Source organism: Triturus cristatus, chromosome 7 (assembly GCF_964204655.1).
Source record: "Triturus cristatus chromosome 7, aTriCri1.1, whole genome shotgun sequence".
Lineage (NCBI taxonomy): Eukaryota > Metazoa > Chordata > Amphibia > Caudata > Salamandridae > Triturus > Triturus cristatus.
This window is the reverse complement of record NC_140590.1, coordinates 654,835,585-654,855,742: the sequence shown is the minus strand read 5'-3', so window position 1 is coordinate 654,855,742 and position 20,158 is coordinate 654,835,585. Positions and strand designations below refer to the sequence as shown.

Sequence of the window (20,158 nt, the reverse complement as noted above, 5' to 3'; positions counted from 1 at the left end):
GGCCCATGACGAGTCCAGCTCGTCATGGGCACACAAGGGGTTAAATACCCTTTGCGTGAGCTCTGGTAGGAAGATGGTGGCAATCTTTAGCTTTTCCCAATCACATGGGAAAAACATTTCAAAAAGGTACAATTTTTATCTGCAGGCAGTCATACTCTAGGGTGTCTACTGTAATCGCACCCTCAAGAAGGGAATATACTGGTGCAGGACAGCGTTTCCTAGCGATTTATCCACAGAAGTGGCTGAAAAGGTATTCAGCTAGGATATTTACAAAGCCTATTTGAAGGGTAAAAAGGAATTCCGAACTCGGCGTCCAAGATCTTTATTATGCCATTGTTTTTTGCCCTAGTTGAGGAGTGATCGGGATATCCACTGCTTCGGGGACAATGTATGTGAAGGAGGAACATCGAAGGATGGTGTAAAGTGAACTGGATGAGTTATCCCAGAAGAATGAACCATAAATAAAAGTTAATGTTCTTTAGCTTCACGTTCAAACATCTCAAGGCATTCTTCAAATATTACTGTTGTTGGTACCTTGTGCTTTTATCCTGAAAAGATCAATTATAAGAAATGATATTGAATATGCTACTTACCAGTATGCATCTGTTCTTGGCATGTAGGGCTGCTGACATTCATATCTGTTCATAGATCGCCGCCTAGTGTTGGGTCCGGATGTTTGCACGTTGTTGTCCTGGAAGAGTCTTCGAAGTATCCTTGGATAGGTGACTCCTCCCCTGGACTACAGTGCGCATGGGCATCCTCTCCATCCTCAGATTGTTTTTCGCCATTGTGGCAGTGATGGAGTAGATACAGAAAGTGATGACCATGCTTACAGTAATTCTGAGAGCTGCAGCTGCTACAGGCGCCGGGGAGGAGGGAGGGCGATATGAATGTCAGCAGCCCTACATGCCAAGAACAGATGCATACTGGTAAGTAGCATATTCAGTTCGAGGCATGTGGGCTGCTGAATTCATATCTGTGCATAGAATATATAGCAGTGCCCTCTTATTAGCGGCGGCTACCCGTGCCAGCTGCAGCGGTCTGAAAAAGAGTTTTGAGAACAGCCTGTCCTACAGCTGCCTGCTGTTTTGATTGCACATCTACACAATAGTGTTTGGTAAATGTATGTGTAGTGGACCAGGTGGCTGCTCTACATATGTCATGCAAAGGAATGTTTCCTAGGAAAGCCATGGAGGCCACTAACTTACGTGTTGAGTGGGCTCGAGGGGGGAATCGTTAAAGTGCGTTTAGCCTTTTGATAGCAAATTTGAATACATTTAACGATCCATCTGGCTATTCCTGCTTTGGAGATAGCGTTACCTTTGTGGTGTGGGGCAAAGGCAACGAAAAGTTGATTTGTTTTTCTAAAGGGTTTGGTCCTGTCGATATAATACATGAGGGCCCTTTTTACATCTAGTGTATGGAGTGCCCTTTCTGCGACAGTTTGTGGGTTTTGAAAGAAAACAGGCAGTTCAATAGTTTGATTCATATGGAACTGCGATACCACCTTAGGCATGAATTTGGGGTTGGTACGTAATACGACCCTGTTGGCGTGAACCTGTATGAATGGCTCTTGGAAGGTTAGTGCCTGGAGTTCACTAACTCTTCGTAAAGAAGTTATCGCTACTAGGAAAGCTACTTTCCAGGTAAGGAATTGAATCTCACATGAGTGTAGAGGTTCAAAGGGTGGACCCATCAGGCGTGGGAGGACCAAGTTGAGGTTCCACATTGGGGCTGGTGGGTGGGTAGGTGGAATGACTCGTTTGAGTCCTTCCAAGAATGCTTTGATGGCAGGCACTCTGAATAGAGAGGTGCTGCCTGGTTTGTAGATAGGCTGAGATTGCGGTCAAATGGACACGTATAGAGGTGTACGCCAGATTGCATCGGTATAGGTGTAATAGGTAACAAATAATGTTTTGGATGGATGCGTCTAGCGGGTTAATGTCATTATTATTGCAATAAATGACGAACCTCTTCCATTTGCTGCATAGCAAGCTCTGGTAGTGGGTCTCCTGGCCTCCTTAATGATGTCCATACAGTCAGGTGGCAGGTTTAGGTAGCCAAACTCTAGGACTTCAGGAGCCAGATTGCCAGGTTCAGCTGTTGCGGATCTGGGTGCTGAATCTCTCCATGGTTCTGCGTCAAATGCGCGGGTTTGATCCGCAGCCTTTGATGCGGCACCACGGAAAGTTCGAGAAAGGTGGTGTACCATGGCTGGCGTGCCCACGTTGGAGCAACCAGGACGAGTGTCAGTGAGTGTTGTCTGAGTTTGCGTGCCACCAGCGGTATCAGTGGTGCTGGGGGAAAAGCGTACGCAAATCTGCCGGACCAGTTCATCCATATCGCATTGCCCTGCGACTGCGGATGTGGGAACCTGGCGGCAAAGCTTTGGCATTTTGCGTTTTCGCTGGTCGCGAATAGGTCTATCTCTGGATGACCCCACTGCCGGAAGTACGGTTGGAGTACTGATGGGTGTAACTCCCACTCGTGCATCTGGTGGTTGTGTCTGCTGAGCAGATCCACCATCTGGTTGTCCTTGCGGGGGAGGTGTTCTGCCATGAGGAACATGTTCCTCTGAATGGCCCACTTCCACAGGCTCTGAGCCAGATGAGACAACTGTGGAGAGTGTTCCTCCCTGCTTCTGTATGTAGTACATTGCAGTCATGTTGTCCGTCCGGATCAACACGACTTTGTTGCACAAGTGTACTTTGAATGCTTTCATAGCGAGGAAGATTGCCATCAGCTCTAGAAGGTTGATGTGCATCTTCTTTTGTTGTTGTGTCCATAGTCCCTGCACTGTGTAATGGAGTACATGAGCTCCCCATCCCTGGAGAGACGCGTCCGCCGTCAGTATTATCTGTGGGACAGGCTCTTGGAATGGTCGGCCCTTGCAAAGGTTTTGTGGATTCCACCAATGCAGAGAGTTGTATGCCCGACCGCTCACCAACACTAGGTCTTTCAACTGTCCTTGAGCCTGATTCCACTGACGTGCTAAGCACTCCTGAAGCGGGCGCATATGTAGTCTCGCGTGTGGGACTATGAAGATGCAGGAGGCCATCATGCCTATCAACTGCATGAACACTCGCGCGGGAAGGGAGTGCTGTGGTTTGAACTTTGAAATCAGCATTTGCATGCTGTTGATTCTCACTAAATTTCGCTGAGCTGTGGCCGCCAGAGTGTCTATAGTCGCACCGAGGTACTGTTGTACGTGTGCGGGCTGGAGATGGGATTTTGGGTAATTTAGTGAGAACCCCAGACTGTGAAGGAGGTGGATGGTGCGGGACATGTGGCTGGCACATTGCTGGGCTGACTTCGCTTGAACGAGCCAGTCGTCCAGGTAAGGGTAGACGTGTATGTGCTGCCTCCGTAGATGTGCCGCCACAGTAGCTAGGCACTTTGTGAACACCCTGGGTGCTGTTGTCACGCCGAAGGGAAGGACTTTGAATTGTTAGTGCTGCCCTTGAACAGTGAACCTGAGGTATTTCTTGTGTGAGGGGTGAATGGGTATGTTGAAATACGCATCCTTGAGGTCCAGTGTGGCCAGAAAGTCTCCCTGCTTGAGCAGCGGGAGGACTTGCTGTAGAGTGAGCATGTGAAAATGCTCGGAAAGAATGTACTGGTTCAGGGGTCTCGGGTCTAATATAGGTCTGAGTGACCCGTCCTTTTTCGGTATTAAAAAGTACAGGGAGTACACCCCCGTACCTTGCTCGTGGACGGGTACGACCTCGATTGCGCCTTTTAGAAGCATGCTTTGCACCTCCTGCTGTAAGAGCGTTAAGTGCTCTGAGGACATAGGACGGTTTTTTGGAGGTATGGTGGGTGGAGTGGAGGTTAGTTCTAGACAGTAACCGTATTTGACAATATCTTTGACCCACCTGTCCGTGGTGATGGAGTTCCACGTGGACAGGAACCTTTGTAGCCTTCCCCCGACAGGTGTTATGTGGTCGGGAGGAAGGGAGAGGGCGTCACTGCTTGTTCTTGGGAGAGGACCTGGTGTTGCCGTAGCCGCGTCCTCTGCCCTTTGTGCTGGAGCCACGATATCCACCCCGGGTGTTTTTATCGTAGGTGTTGCCCTGGTTGTAGGTTTGCTGTGACCCCTGTCCTCTACCTGCTCCTCTATTTCCGGGGCGACGAAAGGAGCCGCTCCGAAAGGACTGCGTCTGTAGGGCCCCCATGGACTTTGCAGTGTCCGTGTCCTTTTTTATTTTCTCTAGGGTAGTGTCAACCTCCGGCCCGAATAAGTAGTCGGGGTTGACAGGTTGGTTGAGGATGTTATTTTGTACCTCTGGTTTGAATCCGGAGATTCGCAACCAGGCGTGTCGTCGCAACATGACGCTAGTGTTTATGGCTCTGGCAGCTGTATCCGCGGCATCCAGTGCACACTTAATGGATGCATTTGTGAGCAGTTGTCCCTCCCTGATGAGGATCTCTGCACCTTCTTTGTATTGGTCAGGGAGATGTTGGAGTAGTTGCTCTAATGTGTCGTAGTGCGCTCGATCATAGCGAGCGAGGAGCGCTTGAGTATTGGCAATGCGCCATATGTTAGCTGCTTGGGCGGCAACCCGTTTGCCAGAGGTCTCTATCACCTTGGACTCTTTGTCCGGGGGAGGAGCATCACCTGTTTGCGAGTGTGCCCTCTTGCGAGCATTCGCAACGACAATGGAATCCAGAGGTAGTTGGCCTCTAATGTAAGTAGGGTCCCCAGGCGCCGATCTGTATTTCTTGTCGATCCTGGGGTTTATCACTCTTGCCCTGGTGGGTTCCTTGAAGAGGTCCTTTGCTGGCTTGAGGACCCCCTTTAACATGGGCAGAGTCTTTATATTCCTTTCTGAGGATGCGAAAGTATCCATGAGAAAGTCGTCCTCGATGGTGTCAGAGTGAAGTTGCACCCCATGATTGGCCGCAGCACGTTCAATTAGAGCGTTGAACGCGGCAGTGTCCTCTGTGGGAGATGTTTTTGCTCCATAGAGTTGCGGGTCCTGTGCATCCATAGGTGCACCTGGGTCTACAGTGTCATCCCAAGCTTGATCAGGGTCCTGTTGGCCATCAGGGTCCATCCCTCCGGGGTAGGGGACTTGGTCACCCATGTAGTCCTCCAACGCATCCGTGTCGGAGTGTGTGGGAGAGAAGGATTGTGGATCCTGGTAGGGTGAATGGAAAGGTTCGTAAAGAACTGGTTCTGAAGCCACTGGCAGCTTTCTCTTAAGTGGGATCCGGAAGGAGTCCAAAGCTGGCTCAGAAGTTATTCTCCTTTTGTGGATAATCATCCTGCCGGTGTCGATGATATGCGATGGAGACGTCTCCTCAGAGTGTTCGGCAGGCGTGATCGTGGTGTGGGTGACCCATGTCCTGATTTGGAACAGTTTCGGGGCCGTGGATGGTGGCAGGCCAAAAGTAATGTTGGCTGGTGCCGAAGAGGCTGTTGGAGCTTTTATTGGCCCGGAGCCCGACGTGTCCTGGAGGACATTTTTATTTTTGGTGCGCTGCGCAGCAACGGGTGGCACCTGGAGCGCCCTCGATTCCTTTGCGCCGACCGGTTCTGTGGAGGCGGGCGTGGACTTTTTCGGCGCCGGTGAGTCGTGGAGTCGAGGGGCGGGAATGGCCGTCGACGCCTTCGATGAGTGTGGCTTTGGTGGTGCCGTCGAAGCGGTGAGAGACGCGGCAGGTAGTTTGACCTTTGGGGTCGGAGCCGATTGCGTCGGTGCCGGGAGCCGAGTAGGTTTGGTGGCACCGAAGGTCTTTTTCCGTATGTCGACTCCGACGTCGGCCGCTTCGAGCTCGGCACCGAAGTCTCGTTTGTTGCGCTCGGTGCAGACGGGTTTTGCTGGCGTCGAAGGTGTGGAGGGCCTCGATCCGACCAGCGCCACTTTCGGTTTCGGTTGAAACAATACAGCTTTTGGTTTCGGTTTCGAAGAAGGGAAACCAGCCGGTTTGGGCATTAATGGCTGCCGCTGAATGTCCGAGGCCGGGCCCGAGGGCGGGGCCGAAGAACTGCGGGATAGGTCTTGGGTAAGGCCCGAAGGCGATCCCTCGACCGGTGCCATAGACTGTTGCACTGGGATTTCCTCAGTCTGAACGGGTAGGCCTTGCTCGTCATCGGAGCTACTCTCTTCGGCCCCTAAGGCCTCATTGTAGTCTCCTACCTCGGTGTAGTCTTCATCTCTGCGAAAGAGTGTTTCGTCGACGTCTTCCGATCCGGAGTCATGTTCGGAAGCGGGGCTGGAGGGTAGGTTCTCCACTTCTTCGACATCTTCGGTCTCGGCGCTGAAGATGTCGGCCGGGGCCGGTGCCGCTTGCTGCGCCTCGAGTCTCGCCGCTCGTCGATTCCGGAGAGTCTTCTTGGATCGAAATCGGGCACAGGCCATACATGTAGATTCGTCGTGATCCGGTGAAAGGCATTTTTTGCACACCGGATGGACGTCGATGTGTGGATATTTCGCATTGCATACAGGGCACCGCTTGAATGGTGTCCTCGATTCCATCGTCGATGTCGGGTCGATGGTCGTGTAAGATGCGAAAAAGTTGGTTCTGGAAGTTAGTAAACTAACAAAGATACTATCGATCCCGATCGGGAACAGTACCGACGCGAACTAGAGGCCTTTTGGCCTGAAAAGAGTTTTTCCTAACTTGAGTCAAGATAAGCACATCCAAACCCAATGGCGGAAAAAAACAATCTGAGGATGGAGAGGATGCCCATGCGCACTGTAGTCCAGGGGAGGAGTCCCCTATCCAAGGATACTTCGAAGAGTCTTCCAGGACAACAACGTGCAAACATCCGGACCCAACACTAGGCGGCGATCTATGCACAGATATGAATTCAGCAGCCCACATGCCTCGAACACGATGGATTCTTGTAAAGTGAGCAAATGCCTCTTCCCACAGATGGACCAAAATCTGGAATGGCAAATACTAAGAACAATGCTTGTTGACATCAGCTCAAGAACTGTAAGCATGAATGCACCAAGCTTTGGCTCAAAATTAAGGGTGCAACAGTGTTTTAAAAAACGCTGATCAGACAGTTTGGACCAGAGGTGAAGGGTCCAGTAAAAGATACCCCCTTTTCTCAGTGCTTGAGGATTACTGTAATCTGAAAGACGACCAGTGCCATTTCCTCGGACTTGGTTTCTCAGACCAACGTTGGGGGAAAGGGTGGGGGGGGGCTAAAGTATGAGCTCTTTTCTAGCCTATTGACTTACAGTGGGAACCATGGCGCTCAGGATTGTGCCACCAAATGTTTTGTCTCGTATTCCATTAAAGATCCAGTGGAAAGAGCTGAGCGTGAAGAAACTGAGTGAGCTATGAACTCTAAATGTTTTAGTCAGAAAAAAAAAAGAAAGATGTCATTACCACCAGACGAACACTTCGAGCACTATTGTTACATCCAGTGATCATTGTTCGGAGTGGCACTTGTGGTAGTGCATGGCACCTATTGCTAGGTTTCAGACATATGCATGCTGAAAGCGGTAAATCAATAACAAACACAGTCAATCAATTCAATCAACTGACTTTCAGAACTGGGGAAGGAAGGTAATCTGTCACAGAGAATCATGTTGGTCTGGTTAAATAGATAGAACAGGATTAAAGATAAGGGGTTGGTTCAAGTAATAAAGTTTAAGAGAACGGTCAATATAATTTCCAGCTCAGCATGCACTTTAAAAACATAAAAAATATTATTCTGGTAAGCTAACTTACTGGCTCTCCAAGTTTATCCAAGTTGTCCAGAAAATACTTCACAGATTCTCCCTATGGAAAGAAAAAAAAAACATGTTTGTACTCAAGAAGTTCAATCACTAATCATTATACAATTCCACATTTAACTACATTAATATGTGCGGTTTGTTTTTACTGTAGGCAACCAAACAGTATAGCTCATTATTCCATTTACTATTTTCAGAAAACATTTCCCTATTTGATGAAAATTGCTCCCGCCGCAGGGAGCAACATTTTTTGCTGCTCCCTGTGGGTGGGAAGCAATGCCGGCTAACGCTGGAGGCCGGGAGCCGGCTGGGGGAGGACATTGGGGCTCCCCCCGTGTCGCTCAATAATGGTGAAGTATGTGCCCTGGGTGGGCTCTAGGGTACCCATTCTTTATTGGCAGGGTCCCCAGGGCTGAAATCCGCCCAGGGAGTAGGGCTGCATAGCCCCTCCGCCCAGTTATTAACTGTTCAGGTCCTGGGGTCCGCGAGGCCAATATTGGCCAAGGGAGGGGCTGCGTGCCCCCCTCCCCTTTCTTTTATGTCCAGGGAGGTAGGGTCTCCGGGGCTGAAATCAGCCAAGGGAAGGGGGCTGCATGAATCCCTCCGGTCCTGGGAGATTGGGTCCACGGGGCTGAAATCAGCCTAGGGAGGGGGCTGCATGCCCTTCTTCCCCATAAATTAAGGGGTAGGCCCTATTGAATAAGATACCCTGGGCCAAATATTGACCGGAGAGGGGGGGCCATGTACCCCCTCCCTCAACAAATGTGGCGGGCCAAGCAGTGACGCACCAAAAACGTCTCGCAACCGACCCACAGTTTGGGAAACACGGTCTTAGAATTCATTCTCCCTCTCCTCCTCTGTTTTGAAACACAGTACCAACAACAAAATGCTGGAGGTTTCTACCAATCTCCATACAATTCGTGAGCATCTAGGCACTGGATAGGTTCCAAATTTGACAGCTTTAAGGTGCCCATTATTTTTGTTTATTTATTAGTGAGATGGTGCTTTCCACATGTAGGGCCACTGAAAGTATGCGGCAGAGGAGGACCAAACTATGCAGCAGGGCCGACCAAATTACGCTGCAAGAGTGCAAATTATGCACCATTGTAAGGCACATTTTGCGATAGTATTACTACATTATTTTGCCATTTTTACAAAGGCTAATATTGTCACCGCAGTATCCGTAAAAGGCCCAAATAAAGAAATTAACAGAGGAACGGTGACCTGCTAACCTTTGCAAATGAACTCCCACTGCACATCAAGTGTTGCTGAATGTTTAGAAGCTTTTGATCAGTTTGACCTACATTTCTTTTGACTCTGCAGACAATACAGCAGATTAATATGCGGCAAATGCAGTAAATTCATAAATATACCGAAAATGCAGTAGTTGCATAAATTCAGTGGCCCTACATATATTTTAGCATAGTTGGTTCCCTTTTGGTAAGATCTCTTCATGATCTAACCTTTGGAAAAGTTAGTGGTTTACTCTGCTTATCTCCACCGATCACACCACCTTCCATTTTAGCCTCAACCCTACTTATTATATGTGATTCAATATATGTGGATATGTTTATTATTTTTCATTCAGAGCACTCAATACCCAGAGCTTTTTCTCAATTAAGTCTCCAAAATGTAAACAGATTATCAGTACAGAGCTTAGGCTATATTAAAGTGCTTTGCCTCCTACGCCTTAGTAGTGGAGGGGTGTTTGGTGGAGCAATAAGAGTGCGCTTTGGAAAAATCGGGATTCCAAAAACCCCTAGACAGCAGGGAGAATATTTTGAAACAAATAATGAATGGGGTAACAAGTTGCCTCGCATTCACATGTCCTATGTGATAGACAATATCTCTGCCACCATTGGGATGTATAAATGGGATGCTTTCCCGAAAGCTACTTATTCAACCCATGTTGGGCATGGAGGAGCAAGAAGTCTACCAGACAGGGAAACAAAACGAGAAAGGAATGGTAGCATTAGGCCAATTTAGACATTGGGGTCGTAAAGAATCTGTCTTCTTGGTATTGGGCTGAACCCACACCGAAAACCCCACCTACTAGGCTTAAGACTGACTGGTACGGATGGGAGGGGCCTGATGAAGACACTGTGGACATCATTCCCTGGTGGGTAGTAGACTTACTGATCCCCGAGGGGCTTTCACAATAATTATCACTTCAGGTGGGCTGAAAGCTCACCAGGCATTAGTGACCAGGAAAAGAAAAGGCCGGATACATTCTTGCTTTTCCCCCGAAGTGGCACTTGGGGTGTACATATCTCAAGTTGGTGTCCAGGCCCTAGGGAGAAAATCAGGAAGCTCACTCAACACCAGGGACTAGCAACCAGATACAAATGGTGAGAGGCTGACCTATCCTGGCATCGGGCTACTCGGCCCTCTGGCATAAGGCATTCTTTCAACACCTATGGACACAAGAGCCTGAATAGTACAGCCATCTACAAAGCAACTAAGAAGAAATATGGACTTTTTTGGGCGTACTTTTGGTATGGACTGATCACCCTCTCCACCCCACAATGAGAATATCTAGTGCTGAGGCATGGACCCATTGCCAGAATGGGCCAGCAAACCAAATCATTCCTTCTTGGGCACCAATCCCGGAGTATAGTGTACACTTTGTATAGTGGGCAGGAAGATCATAAATGAACCATTCAATCTGGATACCTCTACATCCAAGGGGCAGAAAAACTATTTGGTATCCAGGAGTGGTGAATGTAGTCTAATGCCAGACCTGGCAAGCCCTATACCTCCTTCTCTTTTGCAATCCCCCACTCACCGTGGCAGTCTGATGAGTTTTTCTGATTAAAGGTATGCGCCAAGTGAACCCAAGATCCCAGGAACCCAGACTGTCTTTTCTCCCTTCTCCTCCCTGGGGCAGATTGTGGCACTTATCAATTCATCACCCATCTGTCCACGCGAGTGGGGGCTGGAAGCCCACAGACAACTAAGTAAAAAGAGGAAACTAATGGTGTGCAGACATTACTCATCTTGGCATAGGACTTCTACTCACTAGCCTTACCTGCCTTTACTACCCATTCCCTCTCTACCACAAACACCTCTTCACATCGCACCCTAACTTTATAAACCTATTCTATTGTATTTAATACTCATGTAAAGAGGAGTTGCAAGCTGGCCAACAATTTCTTTAATCTTGTGGTTCAAAAACAGTGCAATTAATCCATCTGCTAGATCAAACATCTTCACAAATACACAACTGGAGGCAAGCTCTCTCAAGGTTTCTAAAGATGGATCTATACACTTGTGCAACCCTTATAGTCAGGAGTAAAACAGGTAAAATGAATGCCTGTATCATAGATGTTAAAGTATTCTTCCTATTTTACAATTGCCTTTATTCTGCATAATGTATTATATTAGCTTATTTAAGAGATAAAAGACCATGCGAGTCTTAGCCCATAAAACAGGACTAATGCAACACTGCAAACATAATACATGCATAAAATGTAGAACAGCTAAACCACACTGTGTGCATGTACGAGTAAAGTCCATGACGTGGATCAGAACTAAACCTATATTATTTAAAAATAGAACCTCAGCAAGATACAAATGATGCTTTTAAGTCATACACTGAAACATAACATTGAGATTTAAAGCCAGGGAAAATACCTGAAAGTATGTTCTCACACAAGAGACCACTGGCAACAACCTTCAAGTAACCCGAAACAGCAAGGTGTAAACAATAGAAAGAATATTTAAAGTAAGTAAAGTTCGAAAGTGTAACACGAAATACTAGTGGTGAAAGAGTGCCATCTACAAGGACACCAAAGTGGTAAAGGTAAAGTGTGGCTACCAACTACCATCATTAAACTACCACTGAGTAAAATGTGGGTACATTGTTTTAAGTGCGTTATGTAAATTTTACTGTAAAGGCGGTCCTTACAAAGAAAAAGTGTTGCAGAAGCGGGTAGCAACTATTAGGAATCCTAAGGACATACACGTTCCTTGTAAGGTGGAGAAATAGGAAAAAATAAGGAGATCAGGCATTTGTCCCCAATATGAAGTAGAACTACAGTTAGTCAAACAACGCAATGCTCATATTATTAAAACATGAGAAGGTCCTAAGCTATGAGAAGCATAATAAGACAGGATCTCAGAGTTCTTAGTTTCTGGTCTAAGAAATACAGGTAAGAGCAAAAACATACAAGCATGGACAAAGCCAATAGGTTCTGCCTACACAAGAGCTATTGGCTTTATCAATGTCTTTTAGCCATGTTATACAATGGCACAGAGTGCGGCCTGGAGGGTCCTGGCACAGAGCGCAGCCCGGAGGGGCCCTGGCACAGAGCGCAGCCCGGAGAGGCAAGTGAGCAGAGCAGCGTGGAGTGCAGTGGCTTGGCATACAGTAGGCATTCAGCAGAGGAGAGAGGCATACCACAGAGTGGAGTGGCTGTCGGAATGGAGTAACGCGGAGTATAGTAGAGTAGCATGGAGTATAGAAGCATTGCGTGGGGTAGAGTTGCACTGTGTGGGTTGGCATTGAGTGGCGCAGAGTGGACTGACTTGGAGTGCAGTAGAGTGGTGTAGAGTAGTGGCGTAAAGTACAGTGGTGCAGAGTACAGTGGTGTAGGGTAGAGTGGTGCAAAGTACAGTGGCAAGCAGCAGAATGGTGTGGCATATAGTTCAGTGGTGCAGAGTACAGGGTAGGAGATATACAAGAAAAGAAATATGGAAGTATCGGGCGGTTGGGAGGGAAAGGAAGCAACATGGAAGGGGGTGTGAGGCAACAGAAAATATATGGAAGGGGATATGGGAGACTCACTGAAAACACAAGCACTCATACTGGGTGTCAGTACACAAAAAATAAAGTACCTCCAAAAACAGGAGCAAGTGCAAGGACAAGTACTTAGTTCAACACTCCAGAGGAGGGCCAAACACCAGAAGAGGACAACGCCCCTATGCCGTGACAAACGGGAGAGGGAAATGAGAGCAATGCTGAAGCTAACAAATGGTAAGCTATGGGTGGTCTGAAAGCCCACTGTATGTAAACAAAAGTCGTGCAAAGAGTGCATGCGCTCTAGATAAAACCTAGAAAGGAGCAGAACTATAGGCAACACATTATAAGTGATAAGTATTTTGTTAATAAGGCACAGTCTTGTTATTTCCCACCAGCAGCTTGCTTGGCATAAATGGTGATCATCTTAGCTATTTTACAGGCTCCTATCGGGCAAAAACTTTACCTAGGCGTTCGATAACTTTGTAGCCCTACTTGCTTGATGCAGCTTTTTTGGTCTTACTAAATAACATTTTTATTTAGGTTAACTTGTTGCAATACACTCTAGTATGAACCATTAATATGCTTCTACAAGGCATGCTGTGGTGAAATATTCCACAGACTGAAATACACTCCAAGGTCTGCGACATTAACATGTCTCCATCTTTCCGAATTCTGGCTGAAGATATTTTCCAAGCTCCAACAGGTGCATATGCATCACTTCCTTCAAGAGTAGTTATTACAACAGATAATTTTTTGTTGCTCTTAGATCTGTTGGTGTTGCAGAGCAATGGAATACTTGAGATTCATTTCAGTACACACCCTTGTGTCATTATTGGCCTGAGAACATGTATTAGCTTTATATGGTTTGACCCCTCGATCGCCACACTATGTCTGCAAGCCTAACCCATTCTTTCTTACATTTTTCTACCTTACTAGAAATCTGCAGTTCCACTAGTTTGATAACGGAGGTTACCAACTTCTTAACCGTGGCCAAAGACTTAACTGTTGCTTTGAAATAGCTACCTATTCTATATTAATTAAATATTTTACCTCATTTGACACTATGAGCAGATTAGAAACCTGTTTTGCCAAATGGTGGTTTAATCCAAGTTTTTGTACATAGCCACACAGTCACTACTTTGGTATTCTTGTAGTTGGGCAGTCTTGCATGGATTGCTTGCTTAGCTGGTCATAGGTTACACTACATTTAATGACTCTCTAAAATTAGTTCCATCTATTCTCACTTTTTTGATTTGAGGTCATCTGTAGTGGTTTGTTGTGTATTAATACTTTTTCGGTTATGCTGTTTTTTTTATATATGCCATCGGTTTTCCACATCAAGACAACGATCAATCTGTCCTGTCACACTTTTCTTTGCACATAAACCACTTGAAGTGCGCACACAAGCAGTATACAGTATTGCGCTTGGATTTGTTTAGAATTGACAGCCTTGATGAAGTCCTGGTTTATGAAACCAAACGTGTTCAAGTAAACAAAACTAACATTTTAACACCATCATACAGACCAATAAAAGAAACTGAAAAAAGAGGTCTTCATTGACACATTCATAAATTGTACATTTGAAGTGCATTAATTCTGTGTTCAGCCCATATTTTGTAATTAATAAGTAGGATTCTCTCTCCAGGAAGGAGCAGAGAATCACCACACCCAAGAGTAGCAGGGGTAGTTGGATTAAGCAACACCCTCTATATACCAGCTTTCATTTGGTTTAAGGCAACAAGGATGCTTTCCTGCTAGTTTGATTTACCGCTTAATTTTGCACAAAGCAGGTTCAAACTTTTTATTGCACATCAGCTAAACAAAGCCTGCACACAGTTCATAAAGTTCTGAATGAACTCGTGGTAAAGAAGACACCATAGCACACCCAATAAATAAGGTGGCACTGAAAAAGAGTGCTTGATGACAAGGAAATACCAATGTACCGAAGAATCATTTTACTGCTTGCACAATCAGCCGCTGTATGTCAATAGTGCACACATTTCAGTGAGTGATCATGTTTACCCTTTACCAAAAAATAGCTGCTCTGGTGTCCAAAACGCAAAAAATAAAGCATTTGAAAGATGAACCCTCTTAGTGCTTCCTTGTTGTCCCAGTGTAGTAGTGTGTATTCATCTTTTCTACCCCTGACAAGACCCCGAAGTCCTTTTGGTTGGTCGAGTATGCAGCTAAACAGTTTTGGTATGGTCGGAATAGAACTGGTTGAAGTGTGCTTATGAATAATGTGCTCATGTTCACGAGTTTTGGAAGTATGCTCAAACGTGTCCCAGTGAGAGTGTCTTAAGAATTAGGTCGGATGCGGAAACATGGACAACTGGGCAGACGGCAAAAACACTCTTAAATTTTAGTATTAAGTCGCTTGTAACAGCTAAGCCCAGAAGTTTAGGTGACTTACGTTTTTCTAGAACGTATTTCCGAGTTTGCATGCCAGTACAAAGAAAAAACTATCAACGGAGTTTAATTTTTTTTTATTTTGAATGGAGGAATAAGTCATAAGAAACCTTAGCATGTTAGGGTTGGCGGTATTGCCAGTTGGCAACGGTTTTGTCATATGATGAAACTAAAAAAAAACTACTAGTCAAATGGGCGTTGGAACCAATTACTTCAAAGCACAATGATGTAACAACTAAACTGACCCATGTTTGTAGTAAGTTTGAGTGTGAAAAAGCAGAACCCAACACTTCCTCCACAACTGAGCAGCCATCACACAAGACCCATGGGTACTGTAGTCAGTCTACAGTTTTAGGAAGCAGTTCTTCGGCACTCCTTATCAACCCTCCCTGTCTCGTCCTCTCCCTGTTTGCCTACAAAATAAGACTTTGATTCGACACAAACGGTCACAGCTTCTGCCCTAAGGGGCGATCGCTCCTTACCACCCTGACTTGGCGGTGTTTTACAGCAATATTTTCATGGTTCCCAAAAAAAGGGAAAGGGGCCCGCCTGGTTATCAACCGGAAAGGATTCAAATCTTAGAGCTTATATAAGAAGGAAGGTCCCCCCTATTTAATTTTGGGTTATAGAGGGGGGAAAAAAACCTAATCTATGAGAAAACCTCTAAATTAACCCACTTTGTTTTACTATTGGCTGAAAGCTCTTCTTATAGACATGTACCCCATGATACATTCTTACAACGTAAGTAATACATACAATTGTGTTTTATTGTGTATAGAAAAATATATATATTTTGTATTCTTTCTTTGCCATTAACATCTTTGTTTTTTCACATTACATGAACATTCATATATTTACAATCTTAATATGGAGATTATCCTGAGACAGTTAGAAAAATTGTTCATAACCCCACAGAACACCCATCATACCTGCATTCACACCTCTCAAAGCTCTATTACACTAACATTCACACAACACAAACATTATGAAAAAAGATTTTTTTTAAACGTGTATGGGATCCTATATCATTCTGACAGAGGCCATTGAAAGCTATTCCTTTCTGCAATTGTTTCTGATCCAGTTCTGGTCTTGTCAATGTCTCTGGTAGGATTCCCTTGTGTCTAGAGAAGGTCTACTACGCACGTTTCAGTGGACATCGTATTAAACCACCTTCATCAGGACCAAATATATCTTAGATCAATGTCAACAGACACGTGGACATGGGGTTATCTTTGATTCTGTATGATTCTCCTCCGATGGAGGCAAATGCACCGCAACTGGATTGAGGGATCACTCAACCTGGTTCTCCCTAAAATATCAATTCAAAAGAAAGCTGGAGCAAACAAGTCCCCTTGGTTCTCTCCTAAGTTATGCATCTTAAAACAGCAATGTAAAAAATTGGAGGGTCTGGAGGAAAGATTTCTCACCCGAGAAGAAATTGGAAAATAGGGCAGCTATTGGACGTTATAAGGCAGATATGAAAACAGCCCAAGCCACCTTTTACGAGGAAATGATAGTGTCAGCCGCGAATTCCGCTAGAGAAACCTTCCTCATTGCCAAAAAGCTACTCAAAAGTCCCTGGCCCTTCTGCGGTATCTGACCCCTCAGGTTCCCGTTTCAATGAATTTGCGGAATACTTTGCCACTAAAGTACAAAACATCCTCAAGCATCTCCCCCAAAAAGGCAGTGACATTTCAATTGAGGATACGAATGCGGGGCGGGGGCATAATTCAACATCAACTGGAGACCTTTATCCCAATGACACAGGAATCATTTCCAGCCATCCTGTCATCAGTAAAAAGTGGATCGCCATTTGACCCTGCACCTCCAAGTATCCTGAAATTGGTCGCACCCATAATTGCCCCCATTGCCACTTGCCTGATTAATGCTTCACCGTCTACGGGTTCGGTCCCTCCTGGTTGGAAAAGGGCTATGGTAAAGACGCTGCTAAAAAACAATCTGGATCCAGCCGATTTGGGTAATTATCGCCCCATTTTGCTCCTTCCCGGAATCAGCAAGATGGCGGAGAAATACGTTAATCATACGCTCTCCGCGTTCCTAAAATCCAATGATTGGCCCCAACCTTCCCAAACGGGCTTTCACCCTTGTCAAGGCACTGAAACTGCCTTACTAGCAGTGGTGGAAGAATTTAAAAAGATTCTTGATTCAGGAGGGTCGTCAGCTATAATCCTCCTCGATTGGCACGCGGCCTTCGATACGGTTAACCACCCTATCTTGGTTCACCGCCTCAGGAGGGCAGGAGTGAATGGCACAGCCCTACTATGGCTACTATCATTCCTCGAAGAAAGTGTCTTTCAGGTTTTTGAAGGTGATATCACCTCAAATCCTATTCCTTTACAGTGCGGAGTTTCTCATGGTTCATCCTTGAGTCACTCTTTTTAATGTCTATAAGGCCCCATTGGCAGATATAGTATCCCCCCTTGGGAATCCATATAGTAACATATGCCGACGATACACAGCTTGTCGTAGCACTGAATCAGCCCGACCAGTCCTGCAACAAACTCCACGCCTGCCTCGAGGAAGTTGCCAAGTGGATGAGTCCGTCTCACCTAAAACTTAATGGCAAAAAAACTGAGCTTATGATTCTCGGCAACCCTCTAAGCTTTAAAGCAAGCAAAATGTGGCCAGCTAGTATGGGCCCGGTGCCAGCCTCAAAAACAGATAAAAAGTCGGGGAACCTGGCTAGACCAAGACCTTACTGTTAAAGTACAAGCTAGGAAGACGGCTGCCTCATGTTATGGCTTACTCAGAATGATCTGTAAAGTCCTCCCCCTTTTACCATTCCCAGAAAAAAAACTGTTGATCTAGGCATCAATTCTCTCAAGGATAGACTATGGCTATGCCCTCTACCTAGGGGCACTGAAATCAGGGGTCGCTAAACTTCAGGTCGTACAAAATTGTGCAGCGAGACTGCTGAACGGGACCCCCAATCGTTGCTCTGCAAGGCCTGCGTTATGCTCCCTGCACTGTCTCCCGGTGCAAGAGAGAATTCACTTTAAAGCCCTCTGCGTTGCCCATAAGTCTCTGGAAGGGAGTGGACCGCCCATCAATAAAGCCATGATTCGCCCCTACAGGGCAAATAGAAAACTTCGCCCTGATGAACTCCACCTAGCAACTTCGCCCTGATGAGCTCAACCTAGCAGTCGTCCCCAGGATTTAGAGGGCCAGAAGTGGCAGCAGGCTTTTTTCATACAACACCGCCAGACTTTTGAACACTCTTTTGCTGGACATTCGTAGGGAGCCCAACAATCTTACCTTCCAAAAACAGCTAAAAACCTGGCTTTTCCCCTAAGGATTGGTGCTTCTAGTTACTGTGTCAGTGCTGGGATGCTCCCGGGTAGCCATGCGCTACATAAAAGCCATTTCATTCATTCATTCATGTAGCACTAAGTGCATACAGGACCATATATTTTTATATTTGCTTCTGACATGTTAAACGATTTTCGAATTCCGTTTTCCTCTGGAATTGGTTTAGCGTTCTGGCCCCAGTTTGGGTGAATGGTTGTAACTATTATCAGACAGGATAGATCTTTGCCACAATGATGGCTAACTAAACTATTCTGGACCATTTTGAAGATGGTGCCTTTTGCACAGATCTATCCTGACTGATAATCGAGTTACAACCATTCACCCAAACTGGGGAAAGAATGCTAAACCAATTCCAGAGGAAAAACTTTGTATAACGGAATTCGATAATCGTTTGAACATCTCAGAAGCACATATAAATATATGGTCCTGTATGCACTTAGTGCTACATGCGGTGCATTTGCATCCATCGGAGGAGAATCATACAGAATCACTCAGATAACCCCATGTCCACGTGTCTGTTGACATTGATCTAAGATGCATTTGGTCCTGATGAAGGAAGTTTAATACTATGTCCACCGAAACGTGCGTAGTAGACCTTATCTAGTCACAATGGAATCCTACCAGAGACATTGACAAGACAATAACTGGATCAGAAACAATTGCAGAAATGAATTTCACTTTCAATGGTCTGTCAGAATGATATAGGATCCCATACAGGTTTAAAAAAATAAATTCATAATGTTTGTGTTGTGTGAATGTTAGTGTGATAGTAGAGCTTTGAGCCGTGTGAATGCAGGTATGATGGGTGTTCTGTGGGTTTATGAACAATTTTTCAAACTGTCTCAAGATAATCTTCATATTAAGATTGTAAACATATGAATGTTCATTTAATATGAAAAAACAAATATATGTGAAAAATGGCAAAAAAAGAATAAAAAATATATATTTTTCTATACACAATAAACACAATTGTATGTATTAATTATGTTGTAGGAATGTGTCGTGGGGTATATGTCTATAAGAAGAGCTTTCAGCCATTAGTAAAACAAAGTGGGTTAGTTTAGAGGTTCTCATAGATTTAATCTTGGATCTTATACCATCAATTCAAAATGGAGGGGATTCAACCCCTCAGGGGCCTCCATCAGGACTGAGACTTGGTCAGTCTCGCGCTGAAGGATGAATCTCTCTCGATTCCTACTGTCCGTCCTCACCGCAAGTTTCTACAATTTCAGTTAGACGGTCAATGATTTAACTTCGAAATACTGCCTTTCAGCTTTGACCTCGGCACTGTGGTGTTTCACCAAGGTGATTCGCAAGGTAGTGAAATAGTTCCGCGCTAGAGGTGTTCGTCTGATAGTTACCTAGATGATGTTCTGATGGCGTAGGACAGATTTACTTCTCACTCATTCTTCATGGGCTATTCACCTATTTCAAGGTCTGGGCTTTCTGATCAATCAAAATAAACCCTGCCTATCTCCCTCCCAATGCATGAAGTTCTTGGTTTCCAAATTCACTTGGAAGAGGCTACTCTGATCCTTCCCGGTTCGAAGCAGAAGCAGGTATTGAAGGAAATCCGCTCAGTCCTCCCAAAGGACATGATCCCCCGCCCCCAAGCCAACCCCCCCCCCCCCCGAGAGCCTTCGCCAGCATAGTGGGGCTATTAGCCTCTTCCATGTAGGCAATTTTTTCGGAACAGTTATATTATGGGGTGCTAAAACGTCTGAAGATCAGGTACTCTCTTATCACAAGATCAGTCGCACAACAGACACCAGAGCAGAACTGCAATAGTGGCTCGATCACATCGTTGCCTGGAACAGCGGGCCATATTTGGCTCTCATCCAGATGTGATCTAATCAGACGCCAGTCTGAGGCTGGGAAGCTAGATGCAGTATGATCTCCACAGAAGGGGGATGGACTCTTAACAAATCTCAACTCAATAACATTTGCATGCAGCTTTTGTTGGGTTCTTTAACTATTAATA

General features: G+C 45.7%; 1 protein-coding gene across 1 annotated transcript in view; it reads right to left on the bottom strand.

Annotated features, from left to right (window-relative positions):
* GNA13 (G protein subunit alpha 13) overlaps window positions 1-20,158 on the bottom strand; it is a 189,278-nt gene that overhangs the window by 42,910 nt on the left and 126,210 nt on the right. Inside the window, exon 3 of the mRNA XM_085617282.1 lies at window positions 7,693-7,743. Coding sequence (XP_085473408.1) covers window positions 7,693-7,743 — 51 coding nt within the window. The remainder of the gene's footprint in view (window positions 1-7,692; window positions 7,744-20,158) is intronic.